General features: G+C 32.4%; 2 protein-coding genes across 2 annotated transcripts in view; both read left to right on the top strand.

Moving 5' to 3' along the window:
• Wbp2 (WW domain binding protein 2) overlaps positions 1 to 15,578 on the top strand; it is a 133,451-nt gene that overhangs the window by 97,015 nt on the left and 20,858 nt on the right. The gene's annotated exons all lie outside the window — the stretch shown is intronic.
• On the top strand, positions 1,604 to 15,571 carry Fasn1 (Fatty acid synthase 1). Its single transcript, XM_072002989.1, has 8 exons — positions 1,604 to 1,901; positions 6,789 to 6,993; positions 7,088 to 7,441; positions 7,533 to 10,684; positions 10,742 to 11,186; positions 11,301 to 14,080; positions 14,165 to 14,398; positions 14,491 to 15,571. Exons 2-8 carry the CDS (start codon positions 6,879 to 6,881, stop codon positions 14,587 to 14,589), a joined length of 7,179 nt encoding a protein of 2,392 aa, XP_071859090.1. The 5' UTR covers positions 1,604 to 1,901; positions 6,789 to 6,878; the 3' UTR covers positions 14,590 to 15,571.

The raw sequence follows: 15,578 nt of genomic DNA, 5'->3' as shown, positions 1-15,578 counted from the left end.
AGCATATTATATTACCATACCACAATTGATTTTACTTTTTCATTAATTGTATGTAACATTTGCTACACATTTCGCAATTAATATTACAAAATATTTACAAACTTTTGTCTTATAAAAAAAGGGGATCGTGACCTTGTGTTAGACTGATAAAAGATTCGAGATTCTATCTGCATAATCACTTTATCATCGCGTGTTAATTACATTTCATAATTTCTTCAAAAGGCTATATTATATTTGGACACATGATCATCTTTGGCAACATAAGTGCGAGTTAGAAGAGTGACAATTGCAATCTGGCACGTTTTTATTCATGAACGTCCCTTTTGTAAGGGAGATAACTAGAATAACTCCGTTTGCTTTGGATCGCGGTACAAAAGTCTCGTTAAGATTAAAGTTATACCAGGTTACATGTTTCTTTCTTCAGTTCACGTGATATAACACGCGCCAAGCAGACTTATAACTAAAGGCAGTGGCAAAGACCTCTTCAAAGAGTTATCAATAAAGGGCAAGAAGGGGCACACATCTTACCTCACATTTTCCTATCAAAATATGTAATAGAAGTTTTATTTCGACTATGATCTTATGAAATTATATCACGTAAGATTTTATCATTTCTTCATTTATCAATAAAAAATTAAGCACGATATACTAACTATTAAACATATGAATCTAACTTTATTTGAAAATAGACTTGTGTTAAGTAGATAATATTTTTTATTAATAAAAAAAAACATAATATGCGTATTTATTATGAGTCATAACTCATTAATATTATAATTTATGTAATTTTCTTTCAATGAGAATAATTTACTATTTCATGAAACAAAATTGTATTATCTACAATAATAGTTTTAAGAACAAATTTAATATTTAACGGAAAGGAAAGTTGGATAATCATCTCTTATCTGTTAAAATACTAATATATTATATAAAATCAATAGTTCCATAGCAAAAGTTAGAAAATTAAATGGCATTTTATTATTAATTATCATAAGATGAAAATAAATGCGAGGAATAAATGTTTTTTTAGCGTTCTTGATTTGATAAAATTCTAACCATTTCAAACAGTACACGTAATGACCTTCACGAATCTTTCTCACAATTTGCATTATATATGCATTATATTATATATAAACTACACAATATATACGTATATATATATATATTTCGAAAAAAATGATAATAGTAGGAGGTAAATGGACCGTAATATTTATAAATGTTTTGAAAATCCGCCGATTACGTTACTGCACTAGGATGGATATCGATCTTGACTGTGTATACCGGCAGCAATTCTGTGCTAGTTATCGGCAATGATAATATTAGTATTATATAAAATAAAAACGCGACAAAGTTAACATGTGACAACCCATGAACATTGAGCATGTATGCAATCAATCGAATTTTAAGATATAAAACGAAGTGTTGTATTAGTCGCAAGGATAAATATAAATCAGGGAAAAAACGGAATATTCGTAACGGAAGACGGAACGCTGGTCCATTCTCATGCGCGTGCGTACCGGAAACGTGAATTCCTATTGGTCGACACCATATGGTCTGATGTCAGACCATAAGGTCTGTCCAATTCAATAATAACGAGATGCTCACGGGCTAGACGCTAGCCAGTTTTCTGCGACGTGCACACTGGACTTGTACTGGTTATATTGATAGGAAAATCGCACGTCGCGTTTCTAAAAAAAATTACTAAACAGCTAGGGCCATTTCTGTAGTTAAATATCATTACACATTCCGTAGTCTCTTCATTCCCTTTATTACAAGTTGCTCGTCAAGATCTACATTATTTATTATACCAAGTCGGTGGTGTACAATAGTCGAGTACGCAGGCTTTTTGGGAAAGGAACACAGAATTCACAACATTTGTCAGGATTATACCCATGTGCGAGGTAAGTGTTGTTTTATTTTCAATTAAAATTATCATTTTGCCACTGATCAATTTACTAAAATGTTATCAATTTGTTAATGTTATTTAAATGACTGTGACAGTTATATATATTTTTGGAAACATTATAGAAAATTGATCAACTTATTGATTATGTGTTGTTAGAAATTAAATATTTTAATTATAAAAGTATCATTACGATGTCAAAGTATAATAATTTTAAATATTCAATGTTTTTTCATTGATAAACTTATCAAAATACTATTGACTTATTAGCAATATTATTCGAATTATTATGATAGATACATTTTCTCCTACATTTTTAAAAACATAGTAGAAAATTAATCAACTTATTGATCATATATTATTCGATGTTTAATTCTTTACATTTAAAAGTATCATTATGATGTCAGAATATAAAAATCCGTTAGTATATCTGGTTCACTTGAACTGTTATCATTTCTATATGAACTGTTTAGTCATACAAGCGTAACAGAAATACAATAACTTTCATTCGTAGAAACATAAAATAATCACTTTTGTAATATCGTAACAACTGTATAAATTTTATACCACGACTTAAACAGCAATAATAGGTGCATTAAATTTGTTTGGGTTCTGTAGTTCAATCAACTATTAAAATTCATATTATTTAGAGTCTTAAAAATTAATTGTGTGACTAGTTGTTCATTTTCTTACTTTATATGGTATCTTCGGTTCTTATATTTTTCGTAATATCACTCATAATAAATCTAATCGCGGTTAGATTTTTCCTGATAAATTACGATTACGCGTGAAGTTTCTATTTGCAATAATGTCAATGACAAAGAGGTTTATATGGAAAACTAACTATTAATTTAATTGTTCTTTTGGCCGATATCTCTATACAGTATATGTGTGTTACAATATCATTCGTATCATATCTCACAGAGTATATCTTTTTCTGATATATTTTATTTTATTTTATTATATATATTATTATTATATTTATTATAATATTATATTTTAACTTGTATATTTTTTCACGTGAACAGAACTTAGTTATACTTACACGAATATTGATGCGAATAACATGTTTTATCTTACGTCAATGTCAAGTCTACTTGTACAAGTTCTTACTATTGTATCTTATACGTATGTAACGACCGGATAGTAATATGTTAGACGTAAATAATGCGGTGTTTTTGTACATGCCACAGTAATAAACAAAGAATCATCTGTTGTCCTAGTAAATGTTCTATTTTGTTATTATAAAATTTGTATTGTAACATTTCAATTCATTTCTTACGTTCGTTTGTTTTAAAATCATTTCCAAAAAATATGAAGTGATTTTTAATAGCTTTTGTACGTCTTGTCAAACTCATGACTGATAAATGATTCAAGTTACTCATGTTTGGTACAGAAAAAGAAATTCTTTTTCTTATAAAGAAGATAGAAATTGAGTGCCCGTTTAAAAAGTATCAGTAATTTTTTCAATAACATTGTCATGTAAAAATATATTTATCAAATATTCGATATTTTAAATAATTTTATATAGTTATTAATTGTATTTTGATTTGAAACAAGTATTTTGATTCTACAGCTTGCAATCACCTGCGTAGCATAACACGTGACCAACTCATGTAAAGCGCTAATGCTGAGTGATCAGTTTTTACGTTTTTACCTAATCATATTCTTTTACGCGATAAAATTATTTGAGACCAGCGTGTAGCACGATATATTCTATTCTTTCGTAACATTATTAATATTAGTTAGTAATAATTAAATACATTCTTCTTTGCACTATCTATCTATGTTTTATTATGTATTTAAGTAAAGATATACACAGTTAATCGCAAAAGTTTATTTACATATATACCATTTAAATTTAAAATATTATACTAAAAATATTAACTCCATGAATTTTTTTTTGACAGATTGAAACATATACATATTGTTAAAATGTAACACGATTTAATCGCTTTTAAAAGAACTAAAACATTAGAAGCTACAACAATTACATACATTTGAAATTTTACATAAAATCATAAAAATGGTAGACATTAATATTATATTAATGTTTTGTAGATTTCCTCAGCATCAATAATATGCTACTATCTCTTTGGCGTTGCAAAAATGTATGATTTTGTAATTTTCGACATGATTTTATCCCGAAATTTTTTAGTTAATGTTTTAACTTTTTAATTTCTTTTATGAATACATTAATAAAAATTTAGTTTCTTTGGTAAGTGATACACAAAATTCGATAGGTGTACGTATATGTAGACTTTTGCGAGCGATAGTACATGTAACAATAAAGCAAAACACAGCATCAGATATAAGATCAAGCAGAATTAGTTCAATAATTCCCCTAATATTCACCAAGTGTTGCTTTAATGATTTTAATTTACGTAATTCATTTAAATAGCACTAAATGTGTTCAATATGTATTTAATGACGTGAAGAGTTTTGTATGACGCGAATTATTCGGTTATTTAACATATGCATCATATATTTAATATTTATGAGGCAAGCTCGAATTTTTATTCAAATTATTTATCAGGTAAATTTCTACTTTATTACTTTAAATAATCTATGATCTTTTTTAACTATAACTATTTATGATTTCAAGAAAATTTTATTTAATCGATTTCTTTTATCGTACCGGTAAATAACAAAGTAAAAAATGGATCAACATGTTTTCTAATTTAAAGAAACTGTACATTCAACATTCACATAAGGTTTGCATATTTTGAAGGCTAGTAATATTTATTTTCCGATACGATTTGAATTCATAAGACACTTTTCTTCACATGTCCATCAAGAACAAAGTGGAATCATAAATCATATTTTCTTGATATATATTACATTGCCAATTTTAGAGATATTGAATTTCGTGAAAATAAAACATAAATAAAAGAAAAAAGATGGCGAATTATTACAAGTTTCCAAGATTAGGTGATACCAGGTTATAGATTAGAAATATAAAAATATACGAATTATGATATGTGACCGCTGAGGCATGACAAAGAAAAAACACTTATGTAATACGCAATTAATGTCTGCAATCAAATAAAATAAATTATTCTAGAGATAAATTTGAAAGTAGAGGATTATAAATGTTTTTCGTTCAGTGATTCGTAACATAATATTAATTAAAAAAAAATTTCAGGTACTTTACAAGGATTATAAAGTTCAAATTCTTGTTATTATTACATCAACGTATAATTTATAGAAAAGAAAAAGAAATAAAAGTTACGTATATTTATCTTCGCGCTTCTGTAACAATTTTTTATAATGTAAATTAGGCATTTCAATGAAAAATTTATTAATTAATTCAACTACAGTCATTATAATACGTTACTTACACAAGAATATATTCATATACACATATTTACTTGAAATGTTTCTGTCCTATATCTATCAGATATCGTTTCACTGAAACTTCTTGACTTACATAATCAATTTGCAATATTTTCAATAACGTACATTATCTATAGATAGATACATATTTATCAAGTGTATATCTTATATATTTTTACATATATTATCGTCATTATTTTATATATTATTAAATAAATAACTATATCTATATTTTCAAGTACCAATTTTCAGATTTTCTCATTGTTTGTAAAAATATATACATATATATTGTTGAGCATTCGAATTCTTATATTATTTCAACTTACTGTATAAGAGAAATTTCATAAATTTAGGAATTATGAAAATATAATTTATATCGTGACAAATACCAATTGTGCAATAAAAGATATTGAACAACGTAAAACGTGTTAATCTTTTAATTTGACTGTAATTAAGTGTTCTCGTTAGAAACTTCATATTTCGTGCATTGCAAGACCTTTTTAATCGTAAATCTTCACTATCTGTTTAATACATATTACGGATCAAGGTGATAGAGGAAAATAAGTATCGTATGATATGATCGTAATTATACATAATCAATCATACATAAATGACATGTACAGTCAAAAAATGTTATCACATAAAATATGTTAACAAATTATGATGTAACAGTTTATAACACGTGATGATATAATTTATATCGCATCTCAACGTTGGGGTCAGGTCATCGCTGTATCACGTGTTCTACTATTACGTTTCAATCGAAAGCTACTCGGATAATTACATGAAGATAGGAAAATGATAATTACATGAAGATAGGGAAATGTTAATTTCGACCGCTTCGCATTTTATGCATTCAGTCTTGACATTTGAACGGAATTGGCATTAAATATTTATTAGCATATTGGAAATATAGAACAATAAAGAGATATTTATCTTTTATATTCATTTTTTTGAATAGTTACATGAATAGTCTCGTATATCAAAAATGTATGCTTTACACATGGGTATAAAAAATAGTTGTGTAATATTTTTGAACATGAATTTAATAAATATTAAATAAGTATCAAATATGTATATACAAAACAAAGGTTAAGTACGTTGGTGACACCGGGCAAGCGATGTTGCATCTTGCGCGCATAGTCACTACTAAACTGATTTATCCGGGAGTGAATCCAATTGAAATCACTCAATTAATCGCATGTCGCAGAGAAGATACTACGATAATCTAATACAATTGCTGAGACGTCCGAAGTATTTAATAAGACAACTGGTTATTGCTGTCCTACATTTATAGAATTTCGGTTTTAATTAACAAAATAATACTCCTTAATCGGTATTTTTATATAATCGCTCTTTTTTTTTCTTTTTTTTTTTTTAAGAATTTTTTAATATGTTAAATTAGAAAAAAATGTTACATAAATATCGATAAATTTATTCTGTTACGTGAATCATACACATACATACAGTTAAGTTGATATAGCAAATTGTATAATATTTCAAATATAATTTTTTTAATAAGTATCATATTTTTATTTCTAATTTTCAGCTTACAGTCCACTAGGCTCCATACGTCTATTAAATTCTGCAAAAATAAAGAATACACGAAGGAAAAGTTGATCATATCATATTTATCACAATGCCAGCTCAATTTGAAAGTGCAAATACTCCCATTGTGAGAGAACCGACTATGTTGAACAGCAATACTAACGCATACGATGTAAATAACGAAATTGTCATTAGCGGTTTTTCAGGTGAGTAATTACATCGCCATATATATAAATACATCTCGAATTATATAATTTTACTTACGATTTAATATTTATAATTTTTTTCACATTTCTCTAGGCCGTTTCCCGGAATCCTTAGACATTGAAGAATTTAAGAAAAACTTATTCGAAGGTATCGACATGATCACAGATGATGAACGTCGTTGGCCTGCCGGTCTCTATGGTCTACCCAAGAGATCTGGTAAACTGAAGGATCTCAAATCGTTTGACGCTACCTTTTTTGGTGTTCACGCCAAACAGGCTCATGTAATGGATCCACAATTACGTCTTCTGTTAGAAGTAGTTTATGAAGCAATTGTAGATGCTGGTATCAATCCAAATGATATTAGGGGATCCAAAACTGGCGTATTCATTGGTGTCTCGTCGTCAGAATCAGATGAATTTTGGTCTAAAGATCCAGATGAAATTAACGGTTGGTAAACTTAATATTTCTGGCAATAATATATTAATAACTTAATAGTAATAGTAACAATAATAAAATAATGATTTAAATATGTCTACAGGATACGGATTAACGGGATGCTGCAGAGCTATGTTTCCAAACAGGATTTCATATACATTCGACTTCAACGGTCCTAGTTATGCAGTAGACACCGCGTGTTCTTCGTCTTTATATGCCATGCATCAAGCAATTGTATCAATTCGTTCAGGTGAATGCGACGCAGCTATAGTCGGTGGTTGTAATCTTCTTCTAAAACCTACCAGTTCTCTTCAGTTTCATCGGTTAGGCATGTTATCTCCGGACGGTGCGTGTAAAGCGTTTGATGTTGATGGCAAAGGATATGTTAGATCAGAGGCTGTCTCGGTTCTTCTTTTGCAAAAAGCAAGGGATGCACGCAGAGTGTATGCCACTGTTTTACATGCTAAGACCAACACCGACGGTAACAAAGCGCAAGGAATCACTTTCCCCAGTGGAGACATGCAGAATAAATTGATGCGTGAAGTTTACGCGGAAGTAGGTGTTAATCCTGCAGACGTCGCTTACGTTGAAGCTCACGGAACAGGAACCAAAGTCGGGGACCCACAAGAAATCAATTCGATTGCAAATCTGTTCTGCAAAGGTAGAAAAGGTCCTCTATTGCTTGGTTCAGTTAAATCTAACATGGGACATTCAGAACCTGCCAGTGGAGTATGTTCTATGGCAAAATTGTTAATTGCCATGGAAGCAGGTGTAATCCCGGGAAATCTACATTTCAAGAGTCCGAATACAGACATACCAGCATTGAGCGACGGAAGTATACAAGTTGTTGATAAGAACCTGCCATGGAAAGGTGGACTCGTAGCGGTGAATTCGTTCGGTTTTGGTGGAGCTAACGCTCACATTCTTCTTCGTAGCAATCCTAAACCAAAGTTGTCGCCAGTTTTAGACAATAAAGTACCCAAACTAGTTACCGTATCTGGTCGTACATCAGAGGCTGTGAACTTACTTCTGGACAAAGCCAAGGAATACGAAAAAGACGATGAGTTCATTGCTTTACTTCATGATATTCACATGAATAATATAGCAGGTCATCTTTATCGAGGATATTCCATTATGGGAAATGTCAACACTCGAGACGTTGATTCATATGTCAATGAAAAGCGTCCTATTTGGTTTGTATTCTCTGGCATGGGATCTCAGTGGCCCGGTATGGGTAAAGATTTGCTCTCTATCGACATATTCCAAAGAAGTTTGCGAAGGTGCGCTGAAGCTCTGAAACCTGAAGGAATTGATCTAATGAATCTTATTCAAAATGGAACAGCTGAAACCTTTGACGAAAATGTTTTATACTCATTCGTGTCCATTGCAGCCATTCAAGTTGCTCTTGTGGACGTATTAACGTATTTGGGTATTCAACCTGATGGTATTGTTGGACACTCTGTTGGCGAATTAGGATGTGCCTACGCAGATGGCACTTTTACTCCGGAACAAACGGTTCTGGCTGCATACTGGAGAGGAAAAACAATCAAAGATTCAAACTTACAGCCAGGAGGAATGGCTGCTGTAGGATTAAGTTGGGAGGAAGCGGCAGCTCGATGTCCACCCGACGTAACACCAGCTTGCAACAATTCAGCAGACTCTGTGACAGTTTCTGGTCCAATCGAATCTCTCAAGAAATTTGCAAATGATCTGCAAAAAGATAACATCTTTATAAAATTGGTGAATAGCTCTGGTGTTGCTTTCCATAGCAAATATGTAGCCCCAGTGGGTCAAAAGCTTCGTGCTATGTTGGAGAAAATTATAACAAATCCGAAACAGAGAACTTCCAGATGGATTTCTACATCGATACCAGAATCAGCTTGGGGTACCCCATTGGCACAACTCAGTAGTGCTGCCTATCATGTGAATAACCTATTATCGCCTGTACTATTTTACCAAGCATTAGGTCATATCCCAGAAAATGCGATTGTTATCGAAATTGCACCACATTGTTTACTGCAAGCAATCTTGCGTAGATCATTGCCCTCAACTGTGACCAATATTGGGCTACATAAACGAGGTCATGAAAACAATCTGAATTTCTTCCTAGAAAATATAGGAAAGTTATATTTAGCAGGAGGACAACCCAGAGTGTCTAAATTGTATCCACCAGTTAATTATCCAGTTGGTCGTGGCACACCAATGATTAATAGCTTGGTTAAATGGGACCATTCTGTAGAATGGAATTTAGCTGACTTTACAGGAACTAACGCATCTTTTGGTGAAAATGTAGTGGAAGTGAATCTGTCCAAAGAAACAGATGCTTATCTAGTTGGTCACTGTATCGATGAAAGAATTCTTTTCCCTGCTACTGGTTACCTAGTGATTGTCTGGAAAACCTACGCAAAAATGCGTGGAACAGATTTCGAGAAATTGCCAATTACATTTGAAAATGTAAAGTTCCAAAGAGCTACCATTATGCCAATGGATGGCACTGTGAAATTTTCGATCAATATATTCCTGGGCACTGGAGAATTTGAGATTTGTGAAAGTGGATCTGTGGTAGTAACTGGAACAGTTTCTGTACCAGAAAACGTTGATAAAATGTTATTAAACATACCTGCTCCGATTGTAAAAAATGAAAGTACTGTCGTGGAATTGAATACAACTGACGTTTACAAGGAACTCAGACTCAGAGGATATAATTATACTGGAATTTTCCAAGGAATTAAAATTGTCCATAATGGTGGTGTTTCTGGTAGACTTCTCTGGAATGACTGGATTTCTTTCATGGATACCATGCTTCAATTCAGCATCCTTGAAAATGATTGTAGAGGGCTGTATGTGCCAGTTCGCGTGCAATATGTTGCCATCAATCCCACTGCTCATTTAGAGTTTGTTGAAAATTATAAGAAAGACGAAGGTGTTCCAATATATTCTTACCCAAATATTGGTGTTATTAAATCAGGCGGTGTTGAAATCAGAAAGCTGAAAGCCTCTTTGATTGCAAAGAAGCAACAGATTCGACCTCCTAAACTTGAAAGATGTTTGTTCATACCATATGAAAATTCTCAACCATTAGTGCAGGATCCAGAAAAGGCTAAACTCCATGCTCTTACTATATTATTACTAACGGCCTATGAAAATATAAAAGGAATCAAACTGAAAATAACTGAAGTGTCTGGAGATCGTCCTGTGGATTCTCTAATCTTGCCCTATATACAGACATGGTGTTCTCGGGAACCTCTAATAAATGTAAGTATTTTACAACTGCAGCTTAAAAAAGTAAGACTTATTGGATATTTTTCTTAGGGGGATTTACAACTGACTGCAGTTTTGCGTAAAAGATATGCCAGCTTAAAACAAGGTATAAAAATTGTAAAACGCAATGTGGAAAAAGAACCAATTGGTCAAGATTTGCACATTGTAGTAGCTAGCAATGTATTAACTGACAATTCGGTGAATGTATTGAAAAATTTGAAAGACAGTGTGATGAACGGAGGATTTATACTTTTGGAAGAAACAGCTCAAACTGATTTTAACTTGGTAGATCCAGATTTGATGTGTATAGCAAAACAGGTCATTCCTGGAAAATCTTACATTCTACTCAAAAAGAAAGAAGTAAGACCGGATCCTATAATCATACAACTAACGGAAAAGAATTTCTCTTGGATAGAAGGTGTTAAGGCAGCCTTGAAAAATGTTGTGGCTCAGAATCAGAGACCTTTGTTCGTCTGTCAGGGTGAAGAATTATTTGGTAAGTGTCATTAAACGTTTTTTTGCAACATATTACAATTTCTCAGGCAAAATTACAATTTCTATCAATTATTAAAATAATCTTAATTTTCATAACATGTGATATTTTTTATAGGTATGGTTGGATTTATGAATTGTATACTTAATGAAGATGGTGGTAATAAAGCATCTTACGTTTTCATTCAAGACAAGAACATGCCCAAATTTAACTTAAATGATAAATTTTATGCTGAACAACTGGACAAACAAATGTTTGCTAATGTTTTGAGGGGAGGTCAATGGGGAAGCTACAAACATATAGAATTAGATCAACAAAATGAATCATCTCTTCAAGTTGAACACGCATATATTAACGCTTTGAACAGAGGCGACCTGAGCAGTTTAAGATGGATTGAAAGTCCATTGAGCTATTACCAACTAGAAAAGTCCCCAAATACAGAGTTATGCTCCGTGTACTACGCGCCATTAAACTTCAGGGATATCATGTTAGCAACTGGGAAACTGCCACCAGATGCTCTTCCCGGAAATCTAGCTACGCAAGACTGTATATTGGGTCTCGAATTTTCTGGACGTGACTCGAAGGGTCAACGAGTTATGGCTATGGTGCCAGCACGTGGTTTGGCAACCACTGTTGTAGCTGATCCTGGTTTCATGTGGAAAGTACCTGATAAGTGGTCTTTAGAAGAAGCAGCGACCGTTCCAGTTGCTTATGCTACCAGTTACTATGCTCTCTGTGTTCGAGGCCACATGAAACCCGGTGACAGCGTTCTGATTCACGCTGGTAGTGGAGGTGTTGGACAAGCGAGTATCTCTATAGCCTTACATGCAGGATGCAAAGTATTCACCACTGTTGGAACACAAGACAAACGAGACTTCTTGAAAAAAATGTTTCCTGTATTGACAGATAGGAATATCGGCAACTCTCGAGATACTAGTTTCGAGCAACTGATACTTAATGAAACTAACGGACGTGGTGTAGACATAGTGCTTAATTCATTAGCCGAAGAGAAATTGCAAGCTAGTATCAGGTGCCTTGCTCAGGGTGGTCGTTTCCTTGAAATCGGGAAATTCGATTTGTCGAATGATTCGCCTCTAGGTATGTCCGTATTTTTGAAGAACATTTCTTTCCATGGAATACTTTTGGATGCGATCTGCGAAGATGATGGTCCAGAGAGACAAGAAGTTGTAAGACTTGTCAGTGAGGGAATAAAAAGCGGCGCTGTTCGTCCACTTCCTTCCACGGTCTTTTCAGAACAACAGATTGAACAATCATTCAGATATATGGCTACTGGTAAACATATTGGTAAAGTTCTATTGAAGATTCGAGACGAGGAAAAGCAGAAAGTTGTACAATCACCGCAAAAAGTAGTTTCCGCTATTCCACGTACATATTTGAATCCTGATAAGTCGTATATATTAGTTGGTGGTCTTGGTGGATTTGGTTTGGAATTAGCATATTGGATGATTTTACGTGGTGCGAAATATATAATCCTCACATCGAGGTCTGGAGTAACTACAGGCTTCCAGGCATTGTGTATTCGTCGTTGGCGCAATATGGGTGCACACATCAAAATTTCGACGGCAGATGTAGCAACATTGGATGGAGCGAAACAACTTATAAAAGAAAGTAAAGCATTAGCCCCGGTTGGTGGTATATTCAATTTGGCAGCTGTTTTGCGAGACGGCCTGATTGAAAACCTTACTGAATCTGATTTTGTAATATCAGCATCACCTAAAGTTAATGGAACCAAGAATCTGGATATAGCATCGCGAGAATGTTCCTCATTAGATTATTTTGTTGTATTCTCATCTATCACAAGTGGAAGAGGTAACGTGGGTCAAACTAATTATGGTCTTGCAAATTCTGCTATGGAAAGGATGATGGAACAAAGACAAGCGAATGGTTTACCTGGTCTTGCTATTCAATGGGGAGCCATTGGTGATGTTGGTCTAATTTTAGACAAACTGGGTGGTTTTAATGATACTGAAATTGGTGGTACTTTGCCGCAGCGTATACAAAATTGTCTCGATACAATGGACATATTCCTTCAACAACCACATCCAATTCTGGCATCGCATGTTACGGCAAGTAAAGATAACGCAGTAGAAAGCTCAAATAAAGTTAGTGTTGTTCAAGCAGTAGCCAATATTTTGGGGATTAAAGCATTAGAATCTGTTAACGGTAGTACTAGCTTGGCTGATCTTGGAATGGATTCCTTGATGGGAACAGAAATTAAACAAACCATGGAAAGGAATTACGATATAGTATTATCTGCTCTTGAAATTCGTAATTTAACATTCGACAAGTTAGTAAAATTAGACAATACTTCTGGGGCAGAAGCAGGAAACGCTGGTGCTGATTCAGATGATGAGGAGACCATGCAAGATGCTGCTGGTCTGCTCTCATTTGAAGGTACGGAGATTGTACCTGTCAAGATTATTGTTCCACTCAGTACAGCGAATTCGGCTGGGCAGCCATTATTCTTTGTTCCCGCTATCGAAGGAGTTGCTGCACCATTCAAAACTGTGGCCAGTGAATTGAATCGACCTGCTTGGAGCTTCCAATGTACAGAAAACTGTCCATTAGAATCTGTATCAGCATTAGCGAATTTCTATGTGAAGAAAATGCAGGCGATTCAAACTGAAGGACCATATAACATAATAGGATATTCCTTTGGATCTTGCATTGGCCTGGAAATGGCTATTCAGTTACAGAAAGCTGGACATAAGACAAACTTAACTGTCATCGACGGCTCGCCAGATTTCGTAAAATTACATTCTGTGGAACTTGTAAAGCGTGCTACCGAAGAAAATTCAGAAATGATTACAGATGGTTTACGAAAATGTTTAGCGTATTTTGTCAGGCAGTTCAGGAGCAACATCACTTTCCTTAAGGTATTTTTATTTTCATACACACATTGTTTCATAATTTTACCATATATTAGATATTCTATTTTATCTATTTTCTCTTTTTCCTAGTTATATGACATACTGAAAAATATAAACACAACTGAGGTTGTATTAAACAAAGTGGTCGAATTGATAGACGACAAAAATTTGGACTCTGAAGATTTAAAGACTGCTGCTCTATTATTCTACAAGAAATTGAAGGCGGCTTTCTTTTATAATCCAGAAAAATATGATAGTGATATTGTATTACTTAAAGCCAAAGATAGCTTTGTTCCTCTAAACAATGAGTATGGTTTATCGAAGGTAATTATTACGTTTACACATAAAACATTAATTTATTGATGTATATATGTTTCGTCTTTTAAATTCTTATAATATGTTTAATCTTCTTATAGATTTCCAACAAAGTAAAAGTTATAGAACTACCCGGAAATCATAGGAGCATTTTATTAGGAAAGAGCGCATCACAAATTGCGAATATTCTAGGATCGTAAAAAATGCATCTCAATTTATAAAATTATTTGAAGTTTATTATGAAGAAATTAAACTCAAAGAATTTTCTATAATATTAATATCATTACTTAAATGTACATAAAAAGTTGCATAGGTACATTCCAGAGAACTTTCAATGTACATTGATATTGATGGAGATCATCAAAACTTAATATGTAATATTTAATGATTCCTACATATTTTCTGTAAAGTTACTTTTGTACAAATGTTTCTTCTTTCAAATCTGTATATGCATTGTTTATATCATCTGTATTATTAAGTTATGTAGCCAATTTCTTTATTTTCTAATCATAGATACTTCAATTTGTGGAATGAAAAATAGGTACCAAGTTAAAGGAATAATTTTATGGTCCCTTTCTTATAGTAATTTTGCACATACAAATTACTATTATTATAAGTTTATAGTATATTTCAGGAATTCTTACTATAGGTTTTTGTAATGGTTTTATAGTGGACAAGTACTATTACTTAAACATATAGTATAAAGTATGTATACAAAGATGGTCTATTAAATTTCATTGTGTCAAATATTATTTCAAATTTAGGTTTCTTAAAAACATGTGATACTTTTAAATAGGAAAAGAATATGTACAAAGAACACTTAACAAAAATAACGATAAAACAACTCTTATACATCTTTTCCATTCTTACACTTTTGAATAATCTATAGTCTATATGGATAAATGTAACAAAACAAAGACATTCCAGTGATGAAATTCAATATACATATATTCTATGTATATTTATATACATTAAAAATGTATTGCACATAACATACTTAATGCTTTGTTAAAAGCAACCATTTATACTATATTTTTTCATTAGCATTAAGATATTGGTTTGTTAAATAATAAATATGTATATGTTCATAGTTATTTTAATTGTCACCAGGCGTATACATTGTGCATTCGTCATATGTTCTTGTATCATATTGATAAGTAAATAAAGGATATAAAAAATGAATTAGTTC

This window comes from Bombus fervidus, chromosome 5, assembly GCF_041682495.2.
Source record: "Bombus fervidus isolate BK054 chromosome 5, iyBomFerv1, whole genome shotgun sequence".
In the NCBI taxonomy this organism is placed as follows: domain Eukaryota; kingdom Metazoa; phylum Arthropoda; class Insecta; order Hymenoptera; family Apidae; genus Bombus; species Bombus fervidus.
Note: the sequence above shows the minus strand (reverse complement) of the source record. Positions and strands in the feature narration are given on the sequence as shown.

What these genes read in the sequence shown, in the direction of transcription:
- Fasn1 (XM_072002989.1), top strand. Translation starts at nt 6,879, where the DNA reads ATGCCAGCTCAATTTGAAAGTGCAAATACTCCCATTGTGAGAGAACCG. An exon ending in TCAGGGTGAAGAATTATTTG is followed by an intron (nt 11,187 to 11,300) that starts GTAAGTGTCATT and finishes TATTTTTTATAG; the next exon opens with GTATGGTTGGATTTATGAAT. An exon ending in GCAACATCACTTTCCTTAAG is followed by an intron (nt 14,081 to 14,164) that starts GTATTTTTATTT and finishes TCTTTTTCCTAG; the next exon opens with TTATATGACATACTGAAAAA.